General features: G+C 41.9%; 1 protein-coding gene across 1 annotated transcript in view; it reads right to left on the bottom strand.

The window, feature by feature from the left end:
* Positions 1–17,654, bottom strand: part of NEK10 (NIMA related kinase 10) — a 112,095-nt gene extending 94,441 nt beyond the window's left edge. Inside the window, 7 exon segments of the mRNA XM_015408234.1 lie at positions 841–882; positions 2,383–2,467; positions 7,681–7,779; positions 9,930–10,063; positions 12,644–12,704; positions 13,003–13,113; positions 17,600–17,654. Coding sequence (XP_015263720.1) covers positions 841–882; positions 2,383–2,467; positions 7,681–7,779; positions 9,930–10,063; positions 12,644–12,704; positions 13,003–13,076 — 495 coding nt within the window. The 5' untranslated portion in view covers positions 13,077–13,113; positions 17,600–17,654.
* Between the last annotated feature and the right edge of the window lie 2,923 nt (positions 17,655–20,577).

The raw sequence follows: 20,577 nt of genomic DNA, 5'->3' as shown, positions 1-20,577 counted from the left end.
CAGGCGAGGAGTCTGCTGTGCTGCCATTTCATGAGTTTTCCCCTGGCACAGGCACACTGAAGAGAGGCCTGGCACAGGAGCAGTGGAGAGGGGCAGCACAGCAGCCTCCTCACCTGCCCACCACCCTAGCAGGTAGAGAGCCGGTAAAGAACCGGCCTCTCGCTCCGTTTGTTACCTTCCCGGGGTGATGACTGCCCGCATGGACCTCCAGCGATTGTGAGGAGGAAACTGGGGTTATTCTGCCTGCATGCTGCCCTGGCACTCGGCCGGCACATAGAGACCTGGCTGCTTGATCACCAGCCGGCACGGCTTAATATTCTTGCATGGCTTTGTGTGGGGTGTGGGTTATAATTAAGGCGGCAGGGCATCAAAATGCCCCACCAGAACTCCAGAGGTGTGTGAAGCATGTAAAACTGTATGACACACTCAAGTACCACTGAAACAAAATAAGGCAACTGCCCTTGGTTTTAGTATCATTTAAGCATCTGAATTTTCTTGTTTGGTCCAGCAGAAGTCAAACAGCAAGTACGTGCCAGATGGCCCTGCCCTGCAAATCTGCATTCTCATCCCATCCATCACCAAAGCAGATGCCCTTTTCTCTGAAGCAAGCCACTTGGAGTTTAATCAAATTACAAGGGCAGTCACCGTTGCAATCCAGTTCACCTACAACTGTCATTGTTTTATATCCCCTTGGAAACATCACATGCTGACATAGGATCATATAGCCTTCTCTTTACGACAAAAAAAAAAATAGTATGTTTTACAGTAACTTCAGTTCTTGGCTTTACAAATCTAAGTTAATGTGCAACAAAAGACTCGTTGTAAGACAGAGCATTTTACCTGTGCTAAATGTTCAATCCCACCCAGATTGTGGAGTGTTTCCTATACAAAGTAAAACAAAACAAAATTAAGTACACCATACTTCCGAAAAACTGTGAGTGCCCTCTCACCTTCAAGTTGCACTCCAGTCTAGGTTCACTAACCTTGTAAAGGTCTAGCTATTTTAAGTTAACAAACAGATCAAGCCCAATCATAACCATATTTATTTCAAAGCCTTGCTGAGCTCAGTGTGACTCACTTGGTAGAAAGCATGCATGTCTTCCACTAGCAGTCTCACCCCAGCCACACCTAGCAATCCAGTAACAAAGACATTACTACCCACTATGTGCCAATCTTTCTCTACTGACTGTTGCACATTGTGTAGTCATAATGTTGGTCATAATGCTGATTCAGCATTGGAAATGAAGTTCAAACATTTCCAGATGGGTCCAATGGGTGAGAAATATACTTCCTTAACCCAACTTTATTTCAGGTCTCTGTGGAGACCAATTTCCCTTGCTAGTGCTACTTAAAGGTTAAATGCAACAGTGGGTAAGGGGAGACAGCGGACTGGAACTGGGGAAAGAAGTTTGTATTATTTTCTCCATACCACTTTCCAAATCCAGTGCTGCCATCCTAAGCACAGCCACACATGTCTAACTGACTTCAACAGACACAGAAGTGTTTAACTCTGCTTCAGACTGCATTACAAATTTTATTCCTCCAAACTACTGTTTGCTTCATGGGGAAAAAGCAAAAGCACAACATGAATATGTTTTCCTCCATGGGGCAAATAGCACCTTTGAGGGGAAGACAATATACAATAGGAAAACAAGGCAGGTGAAAGAGTTAAAAAAAACCCTAGAGCAACATGGTCAAGATCCATTTTGCCATCCCCTCAGGGGACTTTAACAATGGGGATGGGGGGTGGGAAACTGAACAACAGCAATGAGTGGTAGATCAGCAGGCTTGGGAGAACTCATCTTTTCCGTATGACAAAGTGCCACACCGGAAGTAATGTTCTTTGCTCACAGACAGATGTTTTCAAATTATCTGGTGTACACCTCAACTTGGAAATATTCTGTGGGAATTAGTCACCATGGAATTTGTTGGAAACTGCCCCCAGGATCCTGTTTACAGATAAACTGCAGTGCTTCACGTAATGTTTCACATGGAGATATGACAGGCTTGGGGGGTGGTGGTGGTTAAGCATTACTTTGAAACATCTCTGAGGTCTGCTGTGCAGACTTCTTCCACTAAAAGAGAAACAAATGGCCATTTATGGTACTATAAGAAAACATATGGAAAGACTATATGAGTCACCAGAAAACCAGAGTAAATTTCTATGCTTTTACAGCTGTTCTGTGCTAAAATGTTTGGAATGTAACTACCCAAACTGCACAGCAGCACTGGATTTTGCAAATGACACGTGTCAAATTGCTAGTTTAGCATCAACTGCTAAACTTCTCAAGTCTTAGTATTCAGTGAGTGACAGATTGGAAATACTAGTATGTTACGCTCAGATCTTATGGTACAAGGGGGGAAATCCATAAGCAAACCAACCTGAAAGGACGGATCTCTCATTAATAATCTTACACATATTAAAACTCTCAGAAAATGGATAGATGAAGCTCGGTTAGCCCATTCCCTGTAACAAAGAGACAGAAGAAATCAGTTCTCAGCGCCATGCAGATTAATTTCAATTGAGCACCTTCATCTGTCAAACATCAGTTTGAAATTCTTTTTTAAAAGTTTCAGAACTCAAGAAAGATGCTAGAAAGCTTTTTTTATTAATTAGATGCACAATTAACTACTTACATAACATAAATAAATAAAATTATGTAATAATGTAAATAAATTAAATCCAAATGATTTTATATTGATATCAAGGAAGCACGTATACACATACACACTGTTTATATTTTTACCTCTCTCATTCCCCCTAGAAATAGATATGGTTGATTAGCATTACAGTTTGGCTCCATCCTGGGAATCCAGCCAATGGCTAAAAATAACATGGTAAAAATAAAGGCTGTTCTGTAACAGATACAAGTAAGCTCCCAAGAACAGTTATTTGGAACCATCTCTTGGGACCAAAAGCCAATCAGGACCCAATGGCTCTTTTCCAGATTCCCACCACAGTTGTCTGTTTCCCAGTGACGACACTTGGTTCCTGCATGGATTGATCTCAGATCACCTAGTCAAGGAGACTCATGGTGCAACCCTTAGAATACTTTCTTGGGAGGAAGCCTGAGCAGGATTTTAAGTAGACCTGCTTTGGATGACACTGTGATTTAACTACAAAACAAATACCACTCACTTTGCTCTAAACCATAATCTAATACCCACATCATGTCCTCAGAGATTGAAGAAAGGTACCCAATATTGCATTCTAAAAGAGGGAAAGTTTTTTAAAAATCAGAAACTCATGCTTAATTTATCAGCCATTTTTTGAAGGGAATATGATCACTATCTGGGTTTGATGTTTTTAGCCTTCAAGTAACATTATGGGCATAGGTAAAGGTAAAGGTTCCCTTGCTCAAAAGCCAGTCGAATCCGACTCTAGGGTTGCGGTGCTCATCTCCGTTTCAAAGCCAAAGAGCCAGCGCTGTCCGAAGACGTTTCCGTGGTCATGTGGCCGGCATGACTAAACACCAAGGTGCACGGAACGCTGTTACCTTCCCACCGAAGTGGTACCTATTTATCTACTTGCAATTTCTTGCTTTCGAACTGCTAGGTTGGCAGGAGCTGGAACTAGAGACAGGAGCTCACCCCGTCTTGCGGCACCCGGGTCTTGAACTGCTGAACTACTGACCTTCTACAGCCTGCAGTTCAGCCTCTTAACCACTTGAGCCACCGCAGCTCATTATGGGCATAGTACTGATCAAATCTTTTGGGGGATATTGATAATGATTAGAACAGTGCTATAGCTCATAGTTCCGTATGAGTTAAAGGATGGTATCTTCTGGAGAAAGAAGGCGGATCCTAGTACCAAGGAAGACTTTTCACTTGGATCAAGAACATAATAATAAATATAATGTGCAACCTACTGTATGATATTTATTTATAACTTAAAAGTCAAACTTTTGTCCCATGGTTCTTTCTTAACATAGCAAAGCAACCATTAATTCAAGGGCCAGGATCCAAAAAGCAATATGTAGTACAATCCTAAGCAACAAGATTTTTTCCCCATGTAAATGTGCACGTGCAAGATTACAGCCTTAGATTCAGTAGGGAACTTGAAGTGGCGCAGTGAAAATCTGAGCTTTGTGTCCATGTGTCTATGAGGCACTGGGAGAAGAATTACTGCTCAAATAACAAAATTTTCACAGTGCTTTAGATGCTGCCACATGATAAATGACTACTGAATTCCATTTTAAGAAATTATAAATATAAGCTTTAATATGTTCATATTAAATTTAGATTCCATTTAAAGACTTTTAAAAACTTGCTACAGGTGTGGCTAGGGGATAATATCTGCAATTTCATGAATGGTTAGGGGAGTATGTTTACATTTAGACAACATTGCTGGTGACTTGCTATGTGTCAGCATCCAGCATCTGGGTAAACCTGAGGCATCCGAGTGGTGTATGGGGCTTGGATATATAACAGTAGAAGGGATACTGCTCTTGTGGGATGGGTGATACGATATGAAGGTGCTCAGCATTTGTACAATTCCTGGCCCATACTCAGAGCTATGGATGAAAAGGCTCTCATCTCCTCAATTTTAATCCTGATGCTGTGCATCCCAATGTCAATGAATAATAAAATCATTGATTCACAATGTCATTGTGGATATTAAGCTTGCCTGAGTGACCAAATCATGATTCAGTAACTGTCAGTGTTGCTTTATTTCAAATTACCCCAGCTCATTATACATCAACCCAGAACTGGAGGAAGGGGTATCACTGTTCTTCTTCCGTAAACTCCTGATACAAACAACAGCCAACTTGTGCTGGTTAGGAGCAACATGCAAGGGCTTTACCACCTACTCAGCTTCCTGGCGAGTATCATGGCTGAATCTGAGAAAGCAGTCTCCGGTGTGGTACTGCAGACCACTAGACTGATAGTTCTGGAGGACCAATGTCCATATCGAGGCTGCTTTGATAGGCCAATCTGAGGACTTCAAGGAAACCAGTGACCCACAATGTACTGGACCCAACACATTAAAAGGTCATATGCTAGTTTTTTAGTTTTTTGTTCCTGGGGGGGGGGGGAGAGAATCCAATTTGGAAGGTCCATCCCCAGAGACTAACAGATCCAATCAGTTTTTAGAATGCTCTGGGGGATTCTGGGAGTCTTGATGGTAACTCTGCTGAAGGCCTTGTTGCAGCATGGAATTATACTTTCCAAAGTGCAAACAGACAAGATTTCCCCTCTTCCCCTTCCAGGGGACTACCTGCTCCTTGGATGACGAGGGAAATAGGGAACCTGGAAAGAAAGAAGATGGCTGAAGTGTTACTGGTGTTATCAGATAGAGCATACCATAGACCCCATATGAAGGCTTACAAAAGGGTACTGATGGTAGCAAAGAAGGGTGTTGTTTTCTCTGCTACTGTTGCATCAACTGAATCTTATCCAGCACAACTGTTTAACGTGGCTCATGGTCTGTTAATGCATAGATCCAAACCCCTCAAGAGTTTCATTTGGAAATTAGCTGTGATGACTCGGCTGGATTCTGTGTTGCTAAAGTTTCTTATCTGGTCCAAACGGAAAGACAGTTTAAAGGTGAATCTTATGCTACCAAATCAGAAGCATCTGCTTGTCATCGTTTTATGACTGTTTCAGGTCGATCTCCTTGACTGCAGTAGACAAGTCCTCTTCCTGAAAACTGGATCCTTGCTCTTCTTGCTAAGTTAGATGGTACCAGGGGAAGGAGTACTTCTAGACAAAACAGAACACCTTGGGCCGAGGGCAGGATCCCTTTCCTCATTATTTGTCATTATTTATTCTCTCAAAAAGTGATGATTAGGCGTTGTGTGTCAACCGTGTCTTTCTGTTCTCTCCCTAGGACATACCGGTCAGTCTTTACTCAAAAGTACAAACCGTTAAAACTTTACCTCGTTTATATCCCACCTTTCTCCCAAATGAGGACCCAAAGCGGCTTACGTCATTCTCCTCTCCTCCATTTTATCCCCAGAACAACCCTGTGAGATCATTTCAGATGAGCGCGTGTGACTGGCCCAATGTCCCCCAGCAAGCTTCCATGGAAGAGGAGGGATCTGAACATGGGCCTCCCGTGTCCTAGTCTGACGCTCTAACCAGTATACCACACTTTGACATTAAACCTGCCAGTATTCACAAACCAGTAAGGGAACGTTTCAGTTTCCCAGGATACATTATTGCTGATCTAATAGGTGCCACGTTCCAACAAAAGAAGTTCAGCATGAAACTCCTGAATTAGAATTCATCAAGAAGTTTGATACAATTTACCAAGGACTTAACAAGGACCTGGGCTTCCTCAGCCAATGCAGGCACTGATCAGCTTTGCAAATTATCACAAATTACTACTGTTGTGATTTTAAATCAAATTTGAATTTTAAATAATTACATCTGTTTATAACTTTTTTCTTTATAACATTAATACTGAAACACCTGCCTTGTGGGGACCTGTTGCGTGCCCACACAAGATTATGCTCAAAATGTGTTATCAGCCTCATTGAGCTACGTTTGACGATCATATTAATCATACCACTACCAAAGGATAAAGCCATTAAAAACAGGCAAAGGTAAAGGTTTCCCTCGCTTGAAAGCCAGTCAAATCCAACTCTAGGGGGCAGTGCTCATCACCGTTTCCAAGCCGAAGAGCCAGCGTTATCTGAAACCTTCTCCGTGGTCATGTGACAGGCATGACTAAACGCCGAAGTGCACGGAATGCTGTTACCTTCCCACCGAAGCAGTACCTATTTATCTCCTTGCAATTTCTTGCTTTCTAACTGCTAGGTTGGCAGGAGCTGGGGCCAGAGACGGGAGCTCACTCCGTCACACGGCACTATGGTCTCGAACTGCCGAGCTACCAATCTACCAGTGTGCAACTCAGCGTCTTAACCTCTGAGCCACCACAGCACCCCATTCAAGATATAATACCCCAAAGAAAACAATTTTTTGTAGTTTCCCTGGAAGTAGCTCTCCTCCTGCTGGAAACTAGACCCATTTTATTGCTTTTGTGCTGCCTGACAACACTGGCTTCCTAAAGACCTCCTCCCCACCAAAACAGGTCACCTCAATGATGCACTTTGAAAATTCCACCTCTTGGCCAAATTATATGTACACGACAAATATCTGTGATATGATATGACAATTTTGATGTCACCCACATTCAAAGCCAAAAAATGTAATGCACTGGTATGACAAGAACTGCCCCTTTACAGTAGTGTAAAAGTTAGGTGCTGTCATCAAGTACCTATGAATAGTAACTGCTAACAAGTTAGTATTTCAGCTCCAGATGCAGCAGAGACAAGAAGTGTCCTTCAAAGTAGAAAGCATAACATCAACAAAAGAGGAATTTTATTCTAAATGACAATGTGTACAAATACCTTGGAGGGGACCAGCTCAGAAGATGATCACAAAGCTACAACCTTTCCACATCTAGATAGGCCCAGCTTTCTCCCCTCAGTTTTAGACTAAGACTCATATAGAAGAATTGCAAGATATTAATTTTTGACCAGGGTAGTCCAGCTGCAAACCTCTGTCATGTAGGTCTATGAAGCTAAAGAGCACTATCAGTATTTAGACTTAACGTCTGCCATTCTGTAACAGCAGCACCCTATAGGTCCATGACTACAATTGAGTTGCTCAACCTAAGTATCTCCAATTCTGCTGGACGTTTATCTACCATTCTCTAAAGCCCATGTTTCATACCTGCAAATAAGCCGGTTTTTAACCAAGGCTGCGAAGATATCCTGAAACAACTTGTGCTGAGGATGCTTGCTAAAATTTCTCTCATTCTTGTAATTCATACTAAGGGAAGAAAGGCAAAGACAGTGTTGGAAAACAGCACAGACACTCCTAATCATAACACTTCATAAGGAAGTGCAGAAATGCAAGGCAGCAAATATACTTCACATTTCTGCTTAAATAACCTGGGACCAATCCATGCATCATGAACACAGAGATTATTAGGCTGCCAACAGTGTGATTCAGCATACCAAGGGTTAGATTTACATCAGGGAAAACTGGATATGAGCCCCTGGTCAACCGTGAACAGCCTAGGGAACTTTCTATTGCAGTGGCAGTCCTATGAAACCATGAAACTGCCTCTAAATCAGATCCTCGGTCCACCAAGGTCAATATTGTCTACTCAGACTGGCACTGGCTCTCCAGGGTCTCAAGGAGAGGTCTTTTATGTCATCAACCTTATCGTTTTAACTAGAAAGACTGATGAGTGAACCTGAGGCCTTCTGCATCCCATGCAGATGCTCTACCACTGAGCCAAGCAAGATAAAGATGCCCAAATAAATAATTTCCAAAATGCTGCCAGAGTAATTAGTAACAAAGTACTAAAAGTAAAAACATTAACAATTAGGATCAGTAGGTATAATGTCAGTGGTAGGACATAGGTTTGAAGAGGTAGATATCTCTTCCCTGAACACCTCAATACCCTCTGCTAACTTTAGTTCAGCCAAGAAAACAGCGTGAACAAACTGGAAATGTGCTCCCAGAATATGGCTCATAAACTTCTCTGCCCTTCTCCAAAAACAGCTACATCAAACTGTATAAGCCAGGTTGGTCTGTTCCCAAGCACAGGTGAAGGGAGGATACTTCTCCCAAGCCCACATATTCTCACTATCCAGCCCACCATTGATGCAAAGTGAGTAAAGCAATACTAACCCTGTTACTTCTTTATCCAGTAGGGCAGACTGGAAACCTGCCCTTCAGATATTGTGGGTGTATAACATGTACTGGCCAGGATGGGGACTGGTAGGGGGTGAGAGACTTTCTGTCCTTGTTGGAGAATAGGCCGGTTGAATGTGCTGCCTGAAGATGCTGGCTTCCTAGATAATCTCTCCCTATCAGAAAAGGTCACCCCAAAGATTCACTTTGGAAATGCCATTTCCTGGTCAAATTGTGTTGCACGGTGGAAATTCAGAATGACCAAAACACAGAAATTCTGTGTTTCCTTTGTATATAGGACAAGAAGAAGAAGGAGAAGAAGAAGAGATTGGATTTATACCCCGCCCTTCACTTGGAGTCTCAGAGCGGCTTACAATCTCCTTTCCCTCCCCCTCCCCACAACAGACACCCTGTGAGGTGGGTGGGGCTGAGAGAGCTCTGACAGAAACTGCTCTTTTTCAAGGACAGCTGTGCCAGAGCTTGTGACTGACCCAAGGTCACAGTTTAAAAAACAAGAACATGTAATCCACCTTCACTTTTACAGAAAAAGGCAGACTTAGGGTTGTCAAGTACTTACTGTGAATTGGTGGGGGACACATGGTTTCTGGCCAGAACATTCCTGTGTGTAACACACCCGCGCCCCACTATACTGTCGCCCAGATGTGGCGCCAGCATGCTGGGCACGTAGCTGGGCAACGCTCTGGCAATGGGGCTGAAAAATCGATGGAACCATCGAGTTTTCAGCCCCATTGCCAGAGCGCCGCCCGGCTACATGCCCAGTGTGCTGGCGTCTCGTCTGGGCAACAGCATAGTAGGGCGCAGGTGTTTTCCGTGTGGGAATGTTCCTGCCAAGAACTATGTGTCCCCCGCCGATTCACGGTAAGTACTTGGCAGCAGTGTTCCCTCTAAACTGAGTTGGTGTAAGCTAGCTCACAGTTTTTTAGCCTCCGGCTCACAGATTTTTGCCTTAGCTCAGGAAGGATGGCCTCAAAACAAACTAATTTATGCAGCAACCTAATGGCTCGCTCACAACTTTAATGTCCATAGCTCACAAAGTAGGATTTTTGCTCACAAAACTCCACAGCTTAGAGGGAACATTGCTTGGCAGCCCTAAGCAATCATTATTACTAATGAAGTAATAAAATAAAATAAATATTTATAGCTAGAATTCAAAGGTCTTTATTATTCTGCTCATATCTATAGCGAAGGAGGGAGGAAGATGAGACAAGACCTGAATCAAGTCCATATGCACACACGATAAAGCTTTCACACCGTACCTAAAGTTTTCAAGCTCAACAGCTTCAGTTGATTCTTGCCATTGACCTCTACATCTCTCTCCACAAGTGTTGCTGGGATATTGCTCAGACTTCGTCATGCTATTTTTAGCACTTTCAAAGTTAATGGCTGGCAGCTGCAAAGGCAAGGAAGATTAAACATATGTTAAATGGTATCATTAACCAGGCCAGAGTAACATAAGTAATTGTTATGGGTGTCTCAGATAACCTAAGACCAGGTAATGAAATTTTTTTAAAAATCCAGTGTATGCAGCAGCTTTGTAACCAACCTGGGAACTTCTCCACCTGCTTAAAGTGAAGTCCAGTAGCACTTTAGAGACCAACAAATATTTCAGTGCTTAGGCTTACGAGAGCCAAAGCTTCCTTCATTAGAGTCAAAGCACCCGCCCAATGCCTCTTCTCCATGGCTGTGCTCAGATATGTTCCATATGTGCAGGAGAAAAGGGCACAAAAGTGGACCGGGCATTCTCAAAATGGTGGCTGAGCACACAGAAGACAGGAAGAGCTGCTCTGCATTGTTGAGCCTTCTTGAGGGTAGTAGGAAAACCTATTTGCAGCATGTAGCTGAAAACACCACAAAAATCAGACCAGAATCTGAGAAATACAGTCCTCAGTTAAGTAGACTTTGTGACCTAGAAAGAAGGCATCCACTCAGTAAAGGTCTGGCACTTTTACAGCAGGCAAGTAACAAAGTGGGCTTAAAACCTGGACAATTATTCAAGAACACATATTTCACCTCTTGACTGAGTAAGAAAACAAGCCATAGTTGAAGTGGTGCCTGCAATTAGAAGAGGTTATCTGCATACAAGCACTTTTAAAAAACCATATTGGTATAAAGTGCCCAAAGAGGTTGTTTTTGGGTGCCCCCTTCTATTTTCCTTAAAGCAAAGGGCCAATCCTGCCACCAAGAGGCATTGCCTTTGGAGGTCTCCAACTAGATTCAGCTGATTCATCATCAGATGGTGCTTGGTTTGGTGGCTATGGGGTGAGAGAGATGGGGGGGGAGGCTCTGCCTTCTGGACTGAAGAACACCCAGTCCCCTCACTCTGGTCTCTCCTATGGGTTCTTTAAACCCCAACCACCCACAATAAAATAAAAAGGGGACACAAGCTTTTGAATTGGTAGCATGTAAGCTATGTGCCCCCTAAAGGCCTCTTATTTGGAAACCTGCTAGACCAAGGCTGTACTTGTATGTGAGGTAAACAAAGATCACTTTTCCTTGGATGTTTAATTCGACAGATAAGACAGATGGAGATAAACACCAACAATCTATTTAATGAAGTATTTAACAAGGTAAATATTATGTGTGGATGACTTCATCAATATATATACCGTAGTAAAACTGGCTCTCAAGTAAAGTAAAAAAAACTCTGAAAGGAGATTTGATTCCATCCTTCCAATAAGGTTACCTCAGCAGCATACAAAACCTGCTCTTTTTCCACCCCAAGCACCTTTCCACAGAACCTACATACACCAGTTAGGAATGAATGGGTCCTTAACAGGATGCTCATTTGCCACACTAAAGTAAGCTTTCTTTCCTAAACTGACTCCCAAGCCCAAACTAAAAGCCAAATAAAAACCTGGCTAAGCAGACACTCATTTACAGAGCCACGAAATCTCTACACAAAATAAATAAAGTTTTTCTCCCCCCCCCCCCCCCCCCCCAACCAATGAAGTTCCATGGGCTCTAATTGGTTGACAATCATTTGGATTTGCATGAAGCCAAAATCACAAGGATTGGTTCAGAGTCCCAGAGGAAAGGCAGAAATTTATGGATGATTGCCACACTAGGCTCAGTGTCTTCCAACATTTTGTGATTGCCCTCGTGGTGGCCATTTTATGATTGTTCCTGCCTCCTATGGCAAACATTTTGTGGTGGTGTCTATATCCCATTCACAAAATTCAAAAAATGCCAACAATATCAACAAATTTGGGGACACCATGAACTATATAGTCTTTCTTGCTCACTTTGTCAATTATTCCACTCAATAGTTGCTCCAAGAATGTTTATACATATTATAGAGCAGAGGCCGCCATAGGGATGTATTTAGAGGGCACAGAGTATTTCTGTGGCCAATGGATCAAGGTATTTTAACCAGTGATAGGACCCACCCTAACAATTCAGGACAAATCATTAGGTTTCTGATACAATCATTGGGTTGGAGTCAGACTAAACTCCCTTTTCCAGCAGCAGACCCCCCTCATGTAATTCCTCTGGGTCTCCTGTCCTTCTGAAGCAGCATTTTGTGGAGATCAATGGGCTGCAGTGGAAGGGGAAAGACAGGAAAGTTCCATTCTGCCATTAGAAAATTTAGTCTGGATCTAACTCATTGTGAGTAAAGTACCACATAAATCCCTTCAGCCGCTTTATACACACTCTGTCTCTTGCACTGTCTGCACACACAGAGACCCTGAACACAAACTATTATAATCTTACCTTGGCAGTTCCCTATTCCTAGCCTGACATATTTATGAATATACACCTTTTACACTTTACTGCAAAATATCATAATAAAACCTAACCCACTGAAAATAGGAAACAAACATAGAAGAGGATAAATTTATTAAGCTTTTAAATGGCCCTGACAGCACTCGGCAAAGACACTGACAATGCAGAACAAATTATTTTGAAAATACAACAAAACTGAGATTTACAACACATTTTTATGAATGCAAACTAACAGCTGTTAGAATACCTGTTGCTTGCTTGACTGGACATTGAGAAGTTCCAGAAGCCTTTTAAGATCAGTGTAATCCCTAGGAGAAAGCATAGGTCGTATATCTATTAATGGTCTATCATCAATATGTAATAGAAATTAAATTACACTGTTTCATCGGAAAGGAACCTTTCTGGTAATGCTTCAGCAGCTAACTCTCTTTCCCCCCTCTATTTGAACAACCCATTGTTTCAGTCAAAATGAAAAGGTCAGAATAAACCTGGTGACTAGAGTAACCATGGCTACATACACATAGCATTTCAGATTAAACCATTCAGTTTGGCAGTTGGTGTAAACTCCAACAAGCCACAGCTGACATTCAACATAAAGCATAGTACCTAGCCGTGATCCCCTGAGGTTTGGTATCTGCTGGCTTTTCTGTAGGTTTCACCTTCTTGTGTTGATCAGGCATTGTGCAACATCAAGGCATCAGGCTTAACACATCATACCTTTAAAGAGAAAATGTAAAGTGTATTGTTTTGTCAACAAGTGAAAGGATTGCACCAGCAGAAACCTTCAATAACTGAGAAAAACACAGGGAGTTCACCTAAGCCAGCCACTTACAAACTGTACAGCTGGGGGGGGGGGATCTCTGGATACCATTCAACTGAACCCCAGCAGTTGTATGGCACAGGGAAATGCTGATGGGGCTCAATACCTCTCGGCACCATTCTATGCAGGATGTTTTTCCTCAAAGTTGTTACATGGCTGAGATCAGCCTGTTTTAAGAGTGCTCCTTGATGAACCCACCCATCAACTGAAATATAATTTTAAAAAATTAAAGCAAAGTCCATATTCTGTCTTCAGTTAAAAGATCTCAGAGAGTAAACATGGAGACAATCCTTTCCCTTGAAAAGGAATTACTATTCAGTCTTCAAAATCTTTCAAGGTTATACACTTTATACCTTGATTCTAAAAACAAACAACATCTTGAGAAAAACATATCCAGGGGAAAACAAAGGGGAAAAAAGGGCTCCGAGATGTGAAAAATAGCAGACACTGTAATATACACCCAGCTGAACCAAGCACTTTGCACTCTCCACAGGATTTTTCAAGCAGGTTTGTTTGACCAACCCACATCCATACTGTACAACAAACTGCAATTCAAAAGCCCCTCAGTTTTATAAGTGGTTTACCACACAGCATACAAAACTGCTGTTCAGGAAACTTAAGATACACTTGCACACATCTGGCTGAGTCATGGCCACAGCAGCAGGCAACAGCAAAGTCTAGTTCCCTGTATTACTTATACAGCTGAGTAACCTGTTAGTCCACTCATTAATAATAACCAGACCAAAAGTTCATCCAAAAGAAATTTTAAATCCTTCAATAAAATTTTTAAAAGTACTGCGCTATACCTAACTTTAACTATATGCATCTGGGGGGAGGGAATCCTAAATTTAATATATACTGATGGCCATTACTATTTTATCAGACTATAACTTTGTAATTTTGACTTAAACAATTTGCCTATCTATTTGAACCTCTGACCTCCCTTGCCATCCAGTATATTTAACTGCTAATTCTGTTCGTTTATAACAGGACTCATACCTATCCTTTCTGCATCAACTTTTCCCTTTTCCCCTTAGACTGAGATTTATACTTGAAAGGCTCATAATGTAATTCATACTAACCCTAGACTCCCCCTACCCCATAAAAATTCCCCAGGACTGTTTTCCATCATAGATCTATGTGATAATGTGGGCTGCCTGTGACCCACATAAACTCATATTGAAATTAGTGTTGTTAGTCTTTAAGAAGACACTAGATTTTTATTTTATTTTGATATGTCAGGCTTACTTGGCTACCCTTTTGCAATCCAAGAGTTCTTGGGGCTGTAATGGATAGCATTACAATGTTCCCTCTAAGTTCCACAGTGCTGTGAGCAGAAATTCTATCTCGTGAGTAAAAAAAGCTAGTAGCATTAAAGTTGTGAGTTAGTCTATATTTGACTGTAAAGTAATTAGCTTTTTTTAGAAGATTACTTCCATAACCTTGTAAAAATCTCAGATAATTTTTTAAAAATTATATTTAAACTATATATTAAAAATAATTTAAACAGTATAAGAGAAAGCAGAATCAAGTCACATTTCACCCACCTGTCTCCACTATATTGGTAGACCAGGCCCCCGGAGGTCTACCCACCCCTCTCCACTATATTGGTAGACCTGACCTCCGGAAAACAGGTCTACCCACCTCTTTCCAATATATTGGCAGACCTGGCCTCCAGAGAACAGATCTACCCACCCCAGTCCACTATACTGGCAGACCTTGCCTCTAGAGAACAGGTCTACCCGCCACAGTCCACTATATTGGTAGACCTGGCCTCAGACCATTGGCCTGTGCTGAGCCTTAGAAAACACACCTGCAGTCTACCTTGGTATTTTTTTGTGAAATATGACAAGCGGCATTACGGGTCAAGTATAACAGAGAAGGAAAAATCACTGTCAGAACCCTGCCTAACCTAACAAACAGGAAGCTGTTTAAATGCTATCAACCAGCCCAAACTACTTATTTATTCAAATATTTATATCCCACTTTTCCCTGTGACTCAAAGCAGCTTACAAATCATACTGAAAAGCACAAAAGGGTTGTGCAAAAACTAAATCATTTTTTCCCATCTACATTGTAGCCTATAGGGAGCATTATAGTCAATGGGCCCCATAGGCTATAATGGAGAATCGATCTGCGGGTATCTGGGGCTGGGGGGGCTATTTTATTTTTTTACATAGAGGCACCAAATTTGCAGCATAACTGCTGGTCCCTCTTCTCAAAAATACTCCCAATGTTCAAAAAGATTGGACCATGGGGTCCAATTCTATGGGCCCCAGAAGGAGGTGCCCCCATCCTCCATGGTTTCCAACGGAGGGGGGAACTTTGTGTGCAGAAGTAGAAATCTCTGAGCTGGCATCTAAAAATATGTGCACCAGTGCTCCCTAGCACAGCTTAGAGGGAACTATGGTGTCAACTCACTGTGTAGCAGCAGTGAAAAAAGACAAGCTCTGTGCTGGAGATTAGGAAAGGGACTGAAAATAAAAGTCATGGGGTGGCCTCATTTTAAATAGTGTATACAGCTCTAGTGCCATGTCTCAAAAAAGAATATTGCAGAGCTGTAAAAAGTGCCAACAAAGGCAACCAACATAATCAAGGAGTTGAAACGCCTCTCCTATGGGAGAAGGTTAAAGCTTCTGGAGCTTTCCAGTTTAGAAAAAAGACCACAGCATGGGGGGAGGACATGAAAGAGGTTTACAAAATTATGCAATGACGTGGAGAAAGTTGATGCAGAGAATTTCTTTTCCCACTCCTGTAAGTTTATTTATTTAGATTTTTATGCTGTCTCTTCAGAAACCTGCTTGAGATAAAAAGTAAAAACAGTATAAACCCATCACAAACTAAACAAAACAAGTCATTAAAAACAAACCATGGACATTTTAAAAAGCACATAAATAGCCAAACATATGGACCAGACCAGAAGCAGACTGTAAACAGCTAAAGATAAAGTCCCTAGTTAAAACTGTGGGGGGGGAGAGACATGTTTTGGCCTGGTTCTTAAAAGACAGCTGGATGCCAGGCAAGCATCATGGAGTGGGCATGATACCAGAAATCAGGGACACCCAATGAAGTTGATGGGTAATGGATTCAGGATGGACTAAGAAAATACTTTTTTACTCATTTAAAAATTAAACTGCAAAATTCATGGCCAGTGGAGGTAATGACATTATGAAAGCTGTGATCATAGGAGACTAGACAGATTTGTCGAGGAGAGATCCATCAAATGGCTACTAGCCATGGTGAATAAAGGCAACCTCCATATTCAGAGGCAGCAAACCTCTGAATACCAGTACTAGGAGGCAGTGTTCCCTCTAAGCTGAGTTAGTGTGAGCTAGCTCACAGTTTTTTAGCCTCCAGCTCACACATTTTTGTCTTAGCTCAGGAAGGATGGCTCCAGAACAAACTAATTTGTGCAGTAGCCAAATCGCTCGCTCACAACTTTAATGCCAGTAGCTCACAAAGTAGAATTTTTGCTCACAAGACTCCACAGCTTAGAGGGAACATTGCCCAACATTGTGGAACACTTGGCCTCTGTGCCTTTGTTGGCCTTCCAGGGCAACTGGCTGGCAACTGTGTGAAACAGAATGCTGAACTATTTGAACCACTGCTCTGATGCCTGTAGGATCCTTCTTATGTTCTTATGGAAAGTCGTTCTAATGTGTCAGACCCCATGCACAGACATACACTTCAAAATAATGCTATACTGATCCAATTATACATGTTCTTCAAACAGGTAGAAATAGTGCCCTGGAAGTGGGGTGGGAAATGCAAAGATGCCAGAGACAGAATTTGCACCACCAGCAAAAGGAAGGAAAGAAACGGAGAACAGGTTTGGTAGTGAGATTACACTGAACAAGGTTGGTAAAAACTGAAAAAGCCCAAAATTCAAGAAAAAAAGTTATATGTGTGCAGATGTACAACACAGAGGTGGACTCGTTCATAATTTGCCTAACCCATAAGTCACAGCTTCTGACTTGAAGGGCATACAGCCCAAACCTATGAATGTTTACTCGACAGAGCGGAAATTTCACTCAACCAAGCGGGATTTACTTCTGAGTTTAATACTACTGGTTTAATACCAGAGTTTTGTTTCTTGGGGGTAGTTACACACTAGCGTTGTCGTGTTATTAGAAATGCAATACGTTAAATAAATATTCTGCACATGGTCAGGGACCGTATTGTTTTATCTTCCAAGGTGGCATCCTGTCGCTGAGAGGGTCAGGGAAAACCGGTTCTGGGGCTCAGCTCACAAGGGACTTTGGGCTTTCCTACCCCGTCACCAAAGACAGGATTCACCCTAGAGTGAAAAACAACAGGAACTGATACGTGATGCTCCAGATATGCATCAGCACCTTCTAAAAGCTCCCTCGTCACTCAACTTACTTCGGCCAGCAAAACGCAGGAGCGGGGCCACTTCTCATCAGTATCTTTCAGTTGCATCTCGAATTCCGGTAGCAATGTGACTCTTCGGTTTAGGGTCTCCCTCCCCACCCATCAAAGCGATCGTTCCCCTTCCCCCAATATCACCATAGAATGATCTAACGAGCTAACCAATGAAAACGCGCTTTACCCAAGATGTCCGTTGCATTGGCCAATCACTAGGCTCGTCCGTGGCAGGTGACGTCGCTCCAGGGAGACGGATAACGCCACTGCTGTCGCCATAGCGACGGAAAAGCCGCTCCTACCCGGACGCTGCAGTAGAAAAGACTCTCGCACTAAACGGGAGGTAGGCCGGAGAAAAAGCTATTGCGTCATCAGACACCCTAATTCCTGATTGGCTAATACCAGCCTTCCTCTGTAAAGAGCGGACGGAAAAGGTTACTTGACGGGGGCAGCTCCGGGAGGTGGGTGGGGCGTGGGAGGTTTCACGTCGTCTCCCATTGGCCAGCAGAAACGAACGCAAGAAGAATCCTGATTCAAGACGGAGCAATTTAATATCGTTTCTTAAAGGCACACGCCGTTACTTATTTCGTGCTCTTGAAATGGTTGTAAATATAATGAAACCATCGTAAAAAGTAACAAGAGTTAAAACAAGGTCGAGTCCGGTGGCACCTTTAAGACCAACGAAGTTTGTAAGCTTTCGTGTGCACGCACACTTCCACAGATAATTCTTTTTAAAATAATTTATTTAAGTTCTCCAAGTAACACACAGCTGTTAGCCTCGAGGCAGATAAGATTTCAGCAAGTCAAATGCCCCCACGTCCCCCTCCCCAAATGTGCAGAGGGACAAAAATGAAGGTGAAGGAGGACAAAGCAACAGAAGAATCTGGAATGCAAACTAATTGGAACGTCGATAGCTCAAAAACTCTAAGGCTTATACGGGATGCGCTGCCAGTGTAATGTGAAAGAATTGTAAAGATGGTGCCTTTGGACCTGCGTACTGTGTTTATGCCGAACACACAGCGTTTGTGGAGTGCCCTCCACCAATAATCCAAAACCCCGCCACTGTTGGTCCCAGGAGCCGTGAAGGGATCTAGAGATTAAACCTCTGCTTATTTTATGACAACTGCATACTGTTGCCCCTCCTTCAATAAACAGTACATCACATACACACAACCTTAATCTAACACTTAATCCCACCCTTCCACAGAGAGCACTATCCTCACAACTCTTGATTGTGCCTGGACTGTTTCAGTTTCAGGGTTAAGCAGGGATTTGAATGCTGGTCTCCAAGAGCCTAGTCCATCTGCAAGCTATTCTTGTAAATGTCTAATATATACTATTTGCATAGGAGTACAGAATGCCACAAGAGACACACAACATATTCACAAGACATTAGATTTTATAGCCAAAATAAAGCTGGCTAAAATAAAAAGGTCAGGTTTCATTTCAGGGGCTCTTTCAGTAGGAATATATATTTTCATATATATGAAAATAGAGTTCTTTCAACATACAAACTAAGAAAACATTTTCAACATTCAAAATACAAAACATAAAATACAACACAAACAACCAATTAGAAATCCACCATCATCTTTCAGTAGGGGTTCAGTTCTCTCACTAAAAAGAACCATTAGATCCAATACAGGGTAAACAAAATCTACTATTCCAGTAGGATGATGGCACGAGGACATCTAGGACTCCGCTCTCCCTCCATGAGCATGAAGACACAACATAGATGCTGGTGTAATGTGCCACTGGATTCTTGCACTCTGCTAAGTATGTTTAATCTTCTGTGGGTAGAAGTCTCTCTGCACTGGAGAAAGGCACTGCACTAAACTGAGTGAAGTGGTAGCATATAAACCAATGGTTCTAGAGTTAGAAAATGTTTTGAAACACAGTTGCCATTGACTTTAGACTGTCATTCCATTCATAACAATTCCACCTGAGGGACGTGTGTTGGGTTAATTTTTAAAAAAAGATGAATATTATTTCATTTAAGATCCAGAAACGAATACCCAAAAAATATACTAGTGATTACCCATAGTGGTTAACATTAAGGAAGAGGAAGGTTCAGCAATTGATTAAAAGTTTGAATAAGAGCTTACCTTCTATACTGCTAAATCTTCAGTCATTCCATGTGGCACAGCTGCAATACCTTGTCCCCCTCCAGTGAGAAAGTTCAGATCTTAAAAGCATTTCTACTTACATGCTTTTCTCTTATACTTAAGTGGTGGTAGAAATTTTTTGAGGATGAAAGGGGAGATGACAGTCTCTACGACCAGCTGTATTGCTTAGGCACTATTTGTTATATAATCAAGACCAGTGTCAGAAACTTATAGGTAGCCAGTTCATATTTTGAAGCCCACATAAAATACATTTCTGACACATTATATTAGGCATGTCAAGATGGCTGAAGTACAGAATTTAATGCAAGTGTACTGCTACCAGGACTTTGAACAGGAGCTTAGTTTCTTTGGAGCAGTGTCCAACATTTAAGTAATCTGGTGCAGCATTAAAATGTTGAGAATCTTATTGTTTATGTTTACGGAACATGTACATGTTTGATTCAAGAAAAGAACATGGTTTGATATAGTATCAGCAATTCAGATGTAATGCCATTCTGATCAATCACACATGTCTTAAAACGGGCATTGACCACAATTTTTGATCAAATGGGGGAATGCTTTCAGATCTATGTATAGCATTTTTCATTAATGTGTACTACATGTTAGTTCTTTCCCCTATAAAAGGCAGCATAAGCTGTTTGTGTGCTAAAATGAGATTTAAGGGCTTGTAGGTATATGAAATGTGATGCCTTTGTGTATAATCTCTTAGATTCCTTTTCTAGTAGGAAGGTTTAAGACTTGTCAGCAGCTTGTGTTTTAAAATATTCTGGCACTGAGTCCCTTTACTAGAGGCAAAACATTTAAGAAGAGTACTTTTTAAAAGGGGGGAATGAGGCAAGGGTTTTAAAAATT

The sequence above is a fragment of the Gekko japonicus genome, unplaced genomic scaffold (assembly GCF_001447785.1).
Source record: "Gekko japonicus isolate JY-2015 unplaced genomic scaffold, Gekko_japonicus_V1.1 scaffold217, whole genome shotgun sequence".
Lineage (NCBI taxonomy): Eukaryota > Metazoa > Chordata > Lepidosauria > Squamata > Gekkonidae > Gekko > Gekko japonicus.
The sequence above is the reverse complement of the archived record's forward strand: the minus strand, read 5'-3'. Positions and strand labels throughout refer to the sequence as shown.